This window comes from Mugil cephalus, chromosome 14 (assembly GCF_022458985.1).
Source record: "Mugil cephalus isolate CIBA_MC_2020 chromosome 14, CIBA_Mcephalus_1.1, whole genome shotgun sequence".
NCBI classification, from domain to species: Eukaryota; Metazoa; Chordata; class Actinopteri; order Mugiliformes; family Mugilidae; genus Mugil; species Mugil cephalus.
In genome coordinates, this window is record NC_061783.1 from 18,181,087 (window position 1) to 18,196,147 (window position 15,061).

General features: G+C 41.0%; 2 protein-coding genes across 2 annotated transcripts in view; both read left to right on the top strand.

Annotated features, from left to right (window-relative positions):
• Positions 1-5,278, top strand: part of LOC125019877 (UPF0500 protein C1orf216 homolog) — a 25,124-nt gene extending 19,846 nt beyond the window's left edge. The window contains exons 3-5 of the mRNA XM_047604894.1: positions 3,127-3,134; positions 4,220-4,222; positions 5,212-5,278. Coding sequence (XP_047460850.1) covers positions 3,127-3,134; positions 4,220-4,222; positions 5,212-5,263 — 63 coding nt within the window. The 3' untranslated portion in view covers positions 5,264-5,278. The remainder of the gene's footprint in view (positions 1-3,126; positions 3,135-4,219; positions 4,223-5,211) is intronic.
• psmb2 (proteasome 20S subunit beta 2) overlaps positions 1-10,725 on the top strand; it is an 11,883-nt gene extending 1,158 nt beyond the window's left edge. Inside the window, exons 4-6 of the mRNA XM_047604896.1 lie at positions 9,615-9,777; positions 10,102-10,151; positions 10,503-10,725. Coding sequence (XP_047460852.1) covers positions 9,615-9,777; positions 10,102-10,151; positions 10,503-10,604 — 315 coding nt within the window. The 3' untranslated portion in view covers positions 10,605-10,725. The remainder of the gene's footprint in view (positions 1-9,614; positions 9,778-10,101; positions 10,152-10,502) is intronic.
• Positions 10,726-15,061: the final 4,336 nt, after the last annotated feature.

Genomic DNA, 15,061 nt, shown 5'->3' on the forward strand with positions numbered 1-15,061 from the left:
CTCAGTCATCCGGGTCGTGGTATATCCCAAAAACAAAGTCAACTGGACAAGAAAACCATCAATTTGCCTGTTTTAGTCTTAAAGACACACACATTTCAATATGTATTTGCAGTTTTAAATGGAGAAAAATGTGTGTTTAACTGGGTTGCAAACAAGCATTTATGGGCTTTTTGCAAGCTACTATTTTGTGATGAACATAGTTAAAGGAGGTTTAATAGTTTATGTATTGTAAACGTTGACAAAATCGTCTCTTTTCCGTCACTTTGAGCAAAAAATGTGGAGATTTGAGCAGAACACTTTAAACCTGGTTTTCACCCCGTCTCCTCACATACTGAAGAAATTAAACCTTGTGTAGATAAAGTACGTCACTGAGGGGACCTGTTTTTTACCAGCACATAGTAATACTTTAGAAATATCTTATTCTTGCCTTGACAAAATGCAAAAGACCACTTAAAGAAAAGCAAATGTTAGAATTTTTATTCCCCTTTATTTTAACTTCTTCTTTTTTATATATACGTTTTTAAGTTTGTTTGTTTTTTAAATGGTTGTTAAGGGGTCATATTCCTTTTGGCACTGGCTTTATTAGAGCGCTATGGTTTGTAGTGACTCTGTAAACAGCTATGATCTTCCCATAAAGAAGCTGTCGTAACCTTTATTTGTGGAGAATAGTTTTTTCATGCCTTGGGGAAATTTGGTTATTTGTAATGAAGATTGTTATGAGAGCTGTGACTATAATCATCAAAAAAAAAAAAAACGTTTGAGTTGAGGAACATTATTTTCTTCTTTGAACTTAAAATAAAAAGTTTTGTACCTTCATGAACCTGAAATAACCTTAGACTATATTCAGTCAAATTATATCATACATAATAAATACTGGATCTACTCGGTATTTAAGTATCTCTGTTGGCTTTCAGGATTCAGGGGGGAGGGAGCCCAAAAAATGAACATGGTGACTTTGAAACAACGACTCAGTCAGCAAAATATCTTTTATACACGTGGAAGTTATGATTCTCTACCTTTTTTTAGCTTTCAACATCAGTATCTTTGTATATTGCCTCAGTTAACAAAACAGCAGCTAATTAATCCCATGTACCAGTGGTCATCCTTGGAATTAAGTATATTCATCTGGGAGTAATGAGTGAACATACCTATAAATATTTTAATTTCTATTCTAAATTAATTACATCCCTCCGCCAGCGCTTGCAATCTCATTTTGCTTTAGGGAACAAATGATAAAATCACCAACTAATTCCGGTGAGTTTAAAGTCAGAGTAACCACGTGAGGCGTCCAATTTAGAAATGTGTTTTAGTTTCTGCTTAAAATTCATGTTATTTCCACTAAAATGGAAAATTAAAACATTCTAACAGACACTTTGCACACTTCCATGACATGACACTGCTGTGATTGCTTTTAGAGAGGTGGGATTACTCCGAAGTTCATGGGGGAATTAAGTCCCTCTTGAAATTATACATGCGATTCTCATTATCACTCCAGCAGATACATTTTGACAGAGGCAGACTCATTTGTCACCGTGTTGTGATTGACGAAGGTTTCTCCATCTGAGACGTTATGGCAACAGCATCATGGCCCATCTAGAGTGTAGGAAAGGGGGAAGTAGTCTAAATAATCTATCACAATAAATTTTGCCATTATGGCAATAACGATAAAAATCTGAGGTGATACTTTCCAGTTTTTGTTTTGTTTCTTTTAACTTATTGTAAAATGACCAGATTTCTGAAATGACATCATGGGACATTTACAGCTCGGAGATTTAAAAAAAAAAAAAGGAATTATCAAGATGAAATTAAGAAACTGGCAAAATTACGGTTTAATTTATTTTAACATACTTATTCATATTTAAACTGCTATGCCTGTAATGTCGATACCAGCGTGGCCGCTTGTATGTGGGACACGTTAGTTCCACATCCACATTAGGATATCCAAACCAGTTCCATGTTGTTGATGAGGAGCCACAGCTACGACTGTGAGGACGTCATCAACTTGCGTTAAATTCTCACCGTGGGGATTGTTTTAGGTGGTAAGTTGTGTACGATAAGTTATCGCCCATCACTACTAGAGTCCACAGGTCCATTCTTTCTGCACGTGTTCACTTTATCTGGGGTAGTGTTATTGTGTTAATACTACCCCACTTTAAAGGTCCCATATTATACTTTTTTTTTCAGCAATTTCATATAGAGGTCCAACATCATTGTTTTCAAAGTGTATTTCCCCCCAACTTAAGCCTTGGTCCTGAATTTCATCCAGTCTGAGAACAGACTCCTCCTGTGTCTGTACCTTTAAATGCTAATGAGGTGTGTCTGCGCCTACTCCCCGCCCCTCTCACGGAGAGGATGCGACTTTCGTTGTCATTACCACGCGCTAATGTTGGATATATGACTATGGCTGGTAGAAACGCTGTCATATCAGAGTCTTCCTGAAGAAGTTCAGACTCTGCAGCAGGATGTTTCTGAATGGTTAGTTAAAAATATTGTTCTTGAATATGTTACTTAGTTTGTTCATATGTGTTGTTACAGTTACTAGCATGTAGCTAACGCTAGCTTCCGCTAACTGTAAGGGTAATTGTTACAGTTCGTTGATGCAGCCAACAACAGAGCAATAGTTTGTACCTTTGCGCTTGCTTGGTAATTTAAGGGGGCGGGGTCATGTATCCGGGGGGCGGAGTCAAAGGCAGAATCCACTACAGGAGGGAGTGGTTATTTCCCCGCATGACGCCAGGGACGGAAAAATCTCAGATCTGCCCGTTTGTGCGCACATTCGCTAAAAAGTGGAGCAAGCAAATGAGGGAAGTGACAGACTATGGGGACACACATTACTGTTAGAAAACCTTTTATTAAGTGAATTTTTCCATAATGTGGGACCTTTAAGTGCTAAAGTGGATAATGTTTGGAATTTGTGACTTCAGAATTTACACAAATCAATTATCCAAACGATTAACTTCCTCTCGCAGCTCATTTACATTTACAGTTCGGTTAACGTTGTCGTACGTGAGTTCTTCACGTTCATGTTTTCCAGCACCTTTGCATGTGTTTTTTTTTTTGGCGTGTAACTCGCCCCGGCTCCAGACGTCTCCCTACCTCATGCACTAATTTGTTAAGAGTAGTGCAGCCGCCGCCTGTCACAATAGCAGAAGGGTGAAAATAATTACAAAAAACAATTAGTGTGGCAGAGATGGGAATGTGGGACACATCGAACGGGGGAATAGGAGTAGAGCGGGAGGAGCGGGGGGGTCCCCGGGGGGGTGGTGGTGGTGGGGGGGGGAACGACAACCAGGCCCAGCAGACAACACACCACCCAGACTGTGAGAACGAGTAGGAGCGAACGTACACACAAATACAATATACATGCGCACACAGGGACCTATAGGATCAGGATAGTTTTATTCAGTCAAGGTTGCTCATGTTTGTGGAGGATAACATTTATATTCATGCCCCGCCATAAGCTGCGAGTGTATCGTTATTTTTTTTATTTTCGTGCCTCGCGGTCATGAATTAGGTTTTATGAGTGCAAGATTTACTAATGCTGCGTTCTCAGGAGTGCTCAGAAACTCGAGCAGTAGCAGTTTCTCCTCTGCATCCCACACCTTCCTGCAGCTATGCTCCTCTCACATTCATCAACCTCCAGAGTACACGGACATTTGCAAATTATGTTGTATAAACAGGTTTTTTTTTTTTTTTCTCCCCACCCCTCCAGAACATCTCGAGTATGTAGAATATCTAATGTGTCGTGTTCGTTCTGAGAGTCTCGAATCATTTAATATCCAGCAGACGTGAAGGACACTTTGTTATTTAATGCTGTGAATTGGACCTGCTGTTTATCCGAGCCTGTACAATATGTTTAGCAAATGATTATTTTCATCATTAATTAATTTTCCCGGCCACTTTAACTACTAAGCCGCTAGAGTTTTGGTGTCAAGTGACAACAAACGGTAAATAAAATGCTAATAATAGTTGAACAGAACCAGAGGTGACGTCTTTAAAGCGTCCAGCGACTCAATACAACCAGAATATTCAATGTATGGGGATGTTTTTTGAAATATAATTGAGAAAATTCGCAGATTCTCTCATTTGGAAAATGCAGTTTTGCTTAAAGCAGATTCATCTTTTGATTAAATTTTAGGCCGAATTAAGTGATTAATTGTATTGTGCTTTCAGTACGTTTGATGATGAGTTTACACACAGCTTTTTGTTGAACAATAACTCCCTGTTTGTGTAGTATGATGAACATAGGGCCAAAAAACTCTGCCCGCATACAAGATATACATTATAGGGAACCAGAGAGGCCAGTTTATTAGGTACAGATTAAGCCGGTTTTTAGATTAGTGGAAATTAGCCGACAGCGCTCGGTTCTCCTCTGTAAAACTTGCTGCTAAAGCTGGAATTCATCATTATTAATCGAATTAAATCATCACAAATTAAAGTTTATCCCAGACGGACGGATCAAGATCTGCTTATGCATGTGAAATTTTTTTTTTCTTTCTTTGTCTTCAATCCTTAAAGTGTCTTCTAACCCCACCAAAAAAAAAAAAAAAAAAAAAATAACACGTGATCAAATACAGCCATGTCCAGAGCCCTAGGTTACAAACCACAGATAAATGAATCAGTGGTTTATTGTTAATTCTGATGGCCTTATTCCTGCAGGATAAATTACAGATGAGTCCTTGAGTCTGAAAGATGTCAAACCCCAGCGGCTGCAGACCTCCGGGAGGTGTAGTTAGCCAAAGTCATCAGAGCATGTCAGCGCACAGTTAAGCGAAGCCCAGCCTTCGCTTCACGCTATGACTGTGTGCGCCTTTCACCAGCCCGCGCCGTCCAGAAAAACAACCCCGCTAACCTCTGGAGTACCGCATTCAGTCAAGCTTCAGAGACGAGACAAAGAAGAAAAAAAAAAAAACTAGCTGTAAGAATAATCACCTGAGGCTTCAGGTCTGCTGCATGCATATCAGTAATGATACACATGAAACTGGCCTCAGAGCAAAACAACAAGTTTTCAGGGCGTAGAAGCTGCTTATGTTTCGTTTAGCTTCTCGCTATTTTAACCATATAAGCTAAACACAGATTACATTAATTGGCGTTGATCTGACATTTAAATGTAAAAAGATGCTGCAAAAAAACATTTATTTCTTTCAAGTTCACGCTGGTTTATTTTGAAAGTTTCACACATAACCGCGCAGCAACAGTTAGCCTCGCCACCGCCGCCGCCGCGGAGCTAGCGCTACAGCTTGGCCCCCATATGGGTTCGTGAAATATTTTTTGATCACGAGCACACAATGGGCACAAATAATTACTGCCGCCATATTGCACGCGTCTCCCCCTGCTCCCACACAGATGAACAATTAATACAGCAGATTGAGGAGAAATGCCAATAAAGGGAACACGCCCCGGGGCAGGGTGCAACAATAGAGGGGATGGATGGATGGGTGGATGTGAGGGAGGGAAGGAGGGAGGGAGGGAGGGAGGGAGGAGGGTGAGATGGAGCGAGTACTGGAACGTGGAGAGTTTAGGGATGACTTTTGTGGTTTTTCTTCTTGAGCAGCCTCACCTTAATTCGTGTCAAATCTGAAGCCGTCGTTCAGGCCAAGCGAGACGAGAAGGTCGACGCCACCGTCTTGTTTTGTACAATTAATATGAAACTAAAGGAAAAAGCAACTATGTGTGTGAACCATTAGCACAGACAGGAAGAGATTAGAGGGTTGAACGGATCATCAGCAACATTCAACGCAGATAAAATAATATGGCCACAACTTTGGTTCCTGCCACTATATTGGGTTGGGAAGTAAACAAGATGGTTACCAAGGCAAACAGAGTCGGTAACCTTGGAGATGAGTAGAAACTTGAGATAAACGTGGACAGAGCTTAAACTGTCTTAATTACCCATTAATGGTTTTTGTTGTGTGGTAGTCAAAGATCCATAGATATATTTGGCCTCCCTATTTAACATTTTTCAGTAATTCGTTTGTTTATTTTTACTAAAATGTGGGAGTTACACCTTTTAAATGAACCAATACTTGCCTGTTGCGTAAAAGAAAGTCAGCCTAAGTGTTAGGAAGGTCCTGATCTGGTATTTTTGCCCATTATCCAATACTACGATCTTTTAATGTTCAGTTGAGTCCCGATCCGCTCTTAAATAATTAAAAAAATTTCCCCTGGAGATTCATAAATCAGAATCAGCTTCCATTAAAATAGAAATACACAAATCAATGTAAATAATTGAGAGTTGTTGCTCTATAATAGTCTCTACCTGGACGTTGTCTCCAAGAAACTTTTCCCTCAGTGTTTCAGTTGTTTTGGTACAAGCCTTCTTCTTCTTCTTCTTCTTCTTCTTCATCTTCTTCATTTTTTAATTTTGGTGGCAGCTTTGACGCTAACAAAACTTTAAAATTAAAACAGAAGAAGAATAAGTTTTGGCGCTACAGGGTCGTTATGTTCAATACCAGCGACCTCCTCCTCTTATATCCACCTCATTGTAAATGCCTCATATTCTGTGTTGTGGTGTTAACTCGAATGACTGAAGTATCGAAAGTATCGATATTTTGATTTGAGAATCAATTTTAGACCTGGTATCAGAAGTATCATTATGTCACTCCTACAGGAGCGTGATTTAGACTTAAAAGAAATAACAAGGTTTGGCTGAAGCCTGAGATGCTAAGCTAAGCTAAGCTAACCAGCTGCCAGCTCCCGTCTCTGTAACTCTTCCTGTTTTAATTATAAGCGCGGTACAGGTGAAGCTTTTGTTTTCAGCGGCCTCCTCGTTTTTCGCCGCGAGCCGCGAGAGTCACGGCGGGAGGTGGCGCCGGTGGTGGCGGTGGTGGTGGTGGGGGGGGGATGAAACATATGATGCACATTGTTTGCATGCGAAAAAACCTGGGTGTGAGTTCAGGTGGCGGGGTTAACAAGGTGCCTGGTTCCCTCCGAGGTGACATGGGAAAGGAAGGTTATTTTGATGCCAAGTCCGTATTATTGTTACATTGTAACCAGTGAGACAGCTGTCTGGTGGGTGGGGGTGACGCCGCTGGGGTGTTTGCAGGCTCACAGAGGAGTCGAAGCACGCGCGCACACACACACACACACACACACACACACACACACACACACACACACACAAACACAAACACACACACGCATTAAGGTATTCATCCTGAGATTCACGCCCATTGTGCACTCTCGCAAACACACCGTTTCGCTTTCTCGTGTGTGTGTGTGTGTGTGTGTGTGTGTGTGTGTGTGTGTGTGTGTGTGTGTGTGTGTGTGTGTGTGTGTGTGTGTGTGTGCGTCGTTAACACACACCGGCGCTAAAGCCTCCTCCTCGGGGGGGATCGTCATTGCCCTCGTGGCTAACGCACACAAGAAGTCACAAGAAATAAGCAGGCGGGCTGAGAGATAAATTGAAACGAGAGAGGGCAGGTGTGCAGATCACAACTCGCCCGGCGTAATGTGAGTCATGTTTGCCTCCTTGCTATATTATTATTATTATCATTATTATTATTATTATTGCTATTATGCTGCATTTTAATCAGGAGACACTGTAACGCTTCTGTTTAACTCAAGAATTTAGGCCACAAGTTGTTTTGAAATCCTCCCCCCTTCTCCCCCCATCCCCAAAAAAAATCGTCTGGCTTTAAAGGGATTTTTTTATTTTAAATGAGAAACGGGAGCTTCTCGCAACAATGAGGATATAAAGTTTTAAAGGAAGAGAAGGGAGAAGAGGCTGGAAGCGTAAAAGATGTAATTTGAAAAAGAGGAATAGGGGGTGGAAGGGGATGGAGGGGTGAGGGGGGGGACGGGGGGAGCAAGAGAAACGACTTTAGAAGTTTTTAATGAGCCCTGGCGTTACTCCAGGGCACGGGGTGAAGGCGGCGGAGGAGAGAGGGAGGGAGGGAGGGAGGGAGAGAGGGAAGGAAGGAGGAGAGGGGGAGAAAAAGAAGGGATGAAGAGGGGAGGGCGCGATGGAGGCTGAGCGACGGGGGTGCTGACTCCCAGCAGATGTCACACTGCCAGTGACACCCCGATTCCTCCCCTCGCCTCCTCTGTCCTGTTTTGCCCTTTCACCTCTCCTCCTCCCTCCTCCCTCCTCCCTCCTCCCTCCTTCCTCCTCCCTCTTCCTCCTTCCTCCTCCCTCCTCCCTCCTTCCTCCTCCCTCCTTCCTCCTCCCTCCTCCTCCTCCTCACGTTGCCGACGTTTTTGCCGTCGTCTTTGCGTCTCTCCGCCTCCGTCTCCACTAAACTGGAAAATCAGAGTCGATAATTAGGAGCAATTTGCAAGAAAGCAAAGTTGTACTTTTCAAGCGTCTCAATCTCGTCGACGATCTATTTAGAGACGAGTGAGACGAGAGGAGTCGGTGAAAAAAAAAAAAAAAAAAACGTCTTTATGCTAATTTAGTTTCAGCTGATTCGAGTCCCGGCAGGATTCAGTGTTTTTTTTTTTTTGCACGTTTCGTGTTCTGCGAAGCTCAATAAACTCGTTGTTGTGTACTGGAAGAATATGTGACGTCCTCCTGTTAGTCACTGTCGTCTGGCATTGGAAAAGTTGACATAGAGTCTTAAACATTAGCTTCTTTTTATTTTATTTTATGAAATCTGGGGCCTGGTTCGTGTAGCTACCTCCTGACGTATCATATTAGGGTATTTTTAGGGTACTTGATGTTAACTTGAATAACAAAATGCGACTTTTTCTTTACAAATCGATATTAAGACATTCAAAATCGATATCGTATTGGAAGAAAAAGTATCGGGATATATTGCCACATCGACATTTAACCCACTATAGGTCTATATACTGGACGGCTCCCAATGAATTAAGAAAAAAATGCCTTATTTACCCACACATTTTCCCATTTAAACCTCAAACTTTAAACCTGAAGAAGCTTCTCAGATGAAACGTCTTCTCAAATCTCACAAGTCCAGTTGCCTTTATTTTTTTATTAAAAAAACACTTTTTGGATAAACCTTGACCTGGATGACTGAAAACCAATGGATGAGACAACGGATGGATTAATTAATTAATGTAGGACATTTAAAGACGTAAAGACAGGATGAGATGTTTGGAACTAGTCCTGGAAGTCGGACCGGCGTCGTAGAAAGTTGGTCTCTTCAGGCCAAAGAAATTGTTTCTACATAGTGAGTGGAAACAGTTTTTACAGACACTGGTTGGTCTGAGGTTTCTAGAAGTGATTTACTGCATATATTGTCTTCATATACAAATGTAAATTAAATGTGTTTTGTATCTTCTCCGCTCTTAAAAACTAGCTCCTTTTTCTGTCACTACAAATATAATTACCTCCATTACACCTGATTAACCAGAATCAAAATGCCTTTATCGTCATTGCAAAAAAAGATATGCAACAAATTTGCAGTGAGCATCTATTTGGAGGTAGATTAAAAAGGGAAGAACAGAAACATCAACGCAGACATGCATTCAGAATAAATGATGAATAAACCTTAAAAACAATGCTTCTAGAAAGGAGCAGCACTATTTCATGCTCTAAAAGTGACAAAAGCACATGTCATTACATATGTCAGTGGTTTTACTTTAAATGTTTGCATCGTTGAGTGGTATAAACGTGGATATTAAACCTTTACGTCTTCTTCCTCCTCCAGACTCCCTACCACGTGAACCTGTTACTGGCGGGCTACGATGACACAGACGGCCCGGGTCTCTACTACATGGACTACCTGTCCTCCCTGGCCAAGGCCCCCTTCGCTGCCCACGGCTACGGGGCCTTCCTCACCCTCTCCATCCTCGACCGATACTACAAACCAGGTCAGTGCTGAAAATCTCTGTGTTTTATGTGTGAGAGAAGGAGAAATAAAGTGTGAAGAGTTAAGGTAAAGACCCAAGACTCAGTCAGGGGACGGAGCAAATTAAATTAAATTTAAAAAAACTACCTAATGGCAGATGTTTTTTTTTCTGTTAAGTTTAAGGTCTGCCTATCACCAGCCTCGCCTCAGTTTAAAGGGTGCCAAGCTTACTTGTTTTTAAACCACACCTTCTCTGTTAATAAAAGACATTTTTAGACGTCGGCTTAAGTCTTAATTTATTCACCTCACTTACAATTCTCACATTTGTCTATTTTGTGTTTTCTAGATCTGACTCGAGACGAAGCCGTGGATCTGCTGAAGAAGTGCATTGAGGAGGTGACTAATAATTATAATAATATATATATTTTTTTTATTTTCATGTTGGCCGTCCTGTGAAATTCTTAACTTCACCCTACAGGGAAAAAAACACGTTTCTGTGCATGATTTTCACAAAGAGCAGTATAATAGTTTTCTCTTATTTTATTTATCAGTTTTTTTACGGGAAAAAGCTTCCTAGCCGAACTGAAAGTCTTGATCAGTGTTTACTCGAGGAGTTAACACACAAACAGCAGGAGATCTTTAAAAAAAAAAAAAAAAACACGCCAGAGGACAAACACTCTGCTTCTCCCTTCTCCTCAAAATTTTTTTCTTCTTCTTCACACTAAATATATTTCTTCCCTCTTCCAGCTGAACAAGCGCTTCATCCTGAACCTCCCCTCCTTCACCGTCCGTTTGATTGACAAGGAGGGCATCCATGACCTGGAGAAGCTCACCCTCGGCGCCAAGTGACCGCTCACTGCTTGACGCCCTCCTTGTTTCTTCTTCTTCTTCCCTTTTTTTTTTTTTTTTGTACCATTGACCTCCTTGCTCTTTCTGTTCCAATAAAAAGTGACACACAGTTGAGATACGAGCTCTTTGTCCCTGTGGTGCTTTCTTGTTCTCTGGTCTACTCATCTGCACACACATAGAGAGAGAGAACAGCCTCCTGGCTGTGTACTTTTGCACTTGTACTCGGTGAGAGGACATGCTGGTAATGTACTCTTGCTTATGCGTGTACGCATGCAAGAAAACATGCATGCAAATACAAAACATTTAAAAAAAAAACTGTAAAATGCTGCAGCTTTCAAGTGACAAGCTGTGATTTACAGATTAGATTTGTGTGAATGTAACAAGCTCAAATCATAATTTCATCAAACCCCGGAGTTAATAATAGATGTATATTCTAGTCGACCCTCCGACACGTGCACAAAAATTACCATTTTTTTTCTTAACGCCTCTGATGCAATGTGGGTAAATTAATGAACATAAGTTGCACACAGTTGGCATCAACAGCAGAACTAATGAATCAGGTTGCACTGTACAGGTGTTCTGATCGGGATTCAGTCTGTGCACGGCAGCAGACTGCAGCAGGTTAGCTCCAGGAGATATGTATATATTTTTGAGTAGTGCACTCGTGTTTTTGGTGTGTTTTTTTTTTTTTTTTTTTTTTTTTTTCCCCTCCTCGCGCCTTCTGTTTATTTCACTATCGAATAAAAAAAAACAAAAAAAAAAAAAAAACAGCCGAGCTTGAGTTTGAGAGATTTTAGATGCAAACCTTCACACCAACACAAAGCAGAGAAAAGTTGAACCAAAGTAGCCTCAAGTTAGGTTTTTATGATGCTGTCCATCTGCAGATCGCTGGTTTTGAAGGATTTTGACTTCTTTAACTGTACATGTCTGAAGAAATAATATTTATATTTATTTATACTGAATGTATAGGGGGCTGCTTGAAATTTGATAAGTTCACTACAAACCTGAAACTGATATGAATCTTTGGGTGTGGATTTAGAAAGAAGTGAGTTAGCTGCTCGTAGGTTTGTACATCTGAATCTGTACAGAATAAATTCTGCATCTATTTATATTCTTTAACGGTTCCATTGTGAGTCCAACTCTTGTTTAACAACTTTTGAAAGATTTGCCTGGTAACGAGATTAACTCCAAATCAAATGTTTTGCTTTAGATAAAACTTAATTGAGAAATTCCAAAAACTACCAACATTAATTAGCTACTATTTAGTTTACTGTATATTGATGGCTTTCTTTTATTTTAGGGCAAACATGTTAATCACTCTAATTCAAATAACATGTTATACAGTAAAAAAACAAACAAACAAGAAGCTGCAGAAATAAATCAACGTAACGTTCATCTATTTTGACCGTGTACCACAAAAGTCAGAGCTCCAGGAAAAGCTTCAGCGTTTTTATTCATTTATAATTCCCAGAGTCAACAGTGGATTTTCACATTTAAAGAAAAGCAAAAATGAAATAAAGCTGTATTGGCTTTAAAACAGCCACTAGATAACCACAACTAGCCTCACGCGTTAATGAAGTTCAACGGAAAGTTTCCTCCGTTTCTTCCGTCCCTCTCTTCAGAGGAAATCGCACAGTTTTCACAGAACAGATGATATATAAACAGAATTTAAGTGCTTTTAAAAGTGAAGTGAGGCTAAGATAAGTCTTAAGGTGGTTTAGGAATTAATTATTTTCTAATTATGAATTTTGAAGTTCCTGAAAGAAATTAAAAGTTGTCAGGAAGACTGTTACACTTCTTCATTGATGGAGTTTCTACTCAGTATTTTGTCTTTATACAATATAATTTATTTCCCTGAGAATTACAGTTTAAGTTTTTCCGGAATTCGGAAAAACCAAGGATTTAAATTGTCATTTACTAATTTCATTTAAATACAACAATTACATTTTACGATAACAGGTGGCACAAGATGAGAATTACTTTTTTCTAGAAATTATAACCTCCTGAGACCTGAGCTTTCGTTTGCTATTGAAGTATTTAGAATGAATAGGGCCCAAGAAATATAAAAACTATCTTTGAACAAGAAGTAGTAGTGGAAAAAAAGAAATATTGTCCTCATATGTGGACACAGGGATTGTGAAAATGTATGTCCCCACAAGGAAATGACAAGGACAAAAGAAAGATGCCATAAACTTCAAAAATGGCCGCCTGGTGACAGTAGCATAGGCAAACCTGTGAGTGACTCCAAAACACAAGGTACATACGTCACATTTTAAATACTTTTAATCATGTTTATATTTGTTTTGGACGCAAAAGAATCTTGCATGTAACTCCTAAAATAAACTGTGATTAGTTTTTAACCTCATACAAATACAGCCCTTCTTCGCGGCAGCCATCTTGGCTTAATAAGCGCAGGTGTGTTAATTATGGCGGAGTTGCATTAAGCATCGCAGCAAGACGTGACAGCGGAGCAGCGCGCGAGAAAGCAGGTCCTCCTCTAAGTGGAACTCAGCCCTAATTAATACACCTGCGCCTTTTCCTGCTACGACGAAACAAGACGTCTGCAGAGCAAAAAAGTTAAGTTCGTTAAAATTATATTTGTCTCCAGCCTTTAAAGCCTAGCTTTCGATACGCTAAAGCACGCGGTTTTTTGAATTACCGTAACTCACAGTGGTTTGCTCCGTTCACAAAATTCAAAGTGTGGTTGAACACTGGGAAGTTGCGCTTTTGTCTGAAAGACTTTCGTGACATCTAAATGGCATAACTAACTTCGTTTTTACCAACAAATTCCTCCAAACCGGTCTCGCGTCGTTCCCCAACCTGCAGCCAATAGTAGCGGTGCATCATAATTACCGTAATGACAGTTTTTTTTCCCCAGAAAGCGCAACTTCTCAATGTTCAGCCACACTTTGACTCTTGTCCATCGGTGAGTTACGGTTATTTATTTATGCGCAGGCGTATGTTAAGATCTTAAAGGGTTAAACTCTCTTTAGAAGTAGTTTCATGTTATAAATGTTGATTTGCATTGGAAAAAAATAGTGATTTCAAGGCAAAAGTTAATGTGCGTCATGTGTTTATCTGCAGCGGGAATCAGTCCAATCCAACTTTAGTCACTTTTCACTGGCAGGAACACATGCGAAATTTAAATTGTGAAATTAGCAAACAGAATAGCTCGACTTAATGATTTGCTAACAAGAAGCGAAAATAAACTGAGAGCTGCTCATCGGTTTCGAGTGCGTATCAGCAGGAGATGATCACACTTGCATACAGCTGCAAAAGGGGAAAACCAGGCCAACATCACCACTGAATGAAGAGAGACTGTAAGCCCATGTGTACAAGAGACAGAGAGAGAGGGAGGGAGGGAGGTGGTGTGTGTGTGTGTGTGTGGTTCTATCGTCGCCTCCTCTCTCCGCCACAGACAGGTGATTAATAAACATTAAACAATCCCTCCTCTCTCAAACACACCGGAATCTGACGGGAAGAGCAGCATATGTTTGCCTGGAGGCTCCGAGTGAGAGATGGAGAGCGGCCCCGCTGAGTGTCAGATAGAGGGAGAGAATGGGAGGGAGAAGATGGAGGGGTGGGCTAGGTTACAGCGAGGGAGATGAAGGGATGGTGGGGAGGAGGGGGAGGAGAGGAGGGGGGAGGGGGGTGACACGGGAGGGTAATGAGATGGGAGGAGAGAGGGAAGGAGATAGGGCAGGTAGAGATGTTTGAGAATGTATGAGCAGGAGACACGTGTATGTGTGCGTTCCCTGGAAAGCAGCGATTGTGTTGAGAGCCTCGTCCTGGTTTAAATAAAGTGAAGGACGGCGCGGCGGAGGTGAGAGGTGGTCGCTTGGAGATAACCCGGAGCAGATGGTGGGTGGGGGGGTTCGAGGAGGAGCTGAGGCGTGCGTCTTGTTGGGCGCTGGGGGTCGCACCAGTCCCAGGTTGCATCACCTGAAGCTCAACGTTGTAGAGGCCTGCATGCAAAGAGGCGCCCTGGAGTCTGGGTGCACGGCCCCACGGGGGGTGCGCACATCACGTTTGTTCTAAGCATGAAGTGACCGTGGCTACCATTTAGGCAACTGTGCGAGCAAGCAAATTATTGAACGCTGTTAGCAGGTGAAGAGTCTACAGGCGTCACTTTGCATGATGTTTTTGGTGCGTTCCATTCACCTGTCTTTAGGGCGGAAGTCCGCACTGGAAATATCAACAAAATGTTGGTATTAGCTAATATTATGTAGGTGATTTAAGTTCCACAAATTGTAAATGGACTCATGAGTTGTTCTACTAGAATTATTTACAGTGATGAAAACTACGAGCTCACACGAGGCAGAAAATTATAAATAATATCCAAAAGTTTTAATTGTTTAATTTAAATGTAAAAAGAAAAAAAATTAATCACAGTTTGCCACAACGCACTGTTTTGGTTTTACCATGCTATTGTTTTTAGCTGTTGTTAGCACATTTCA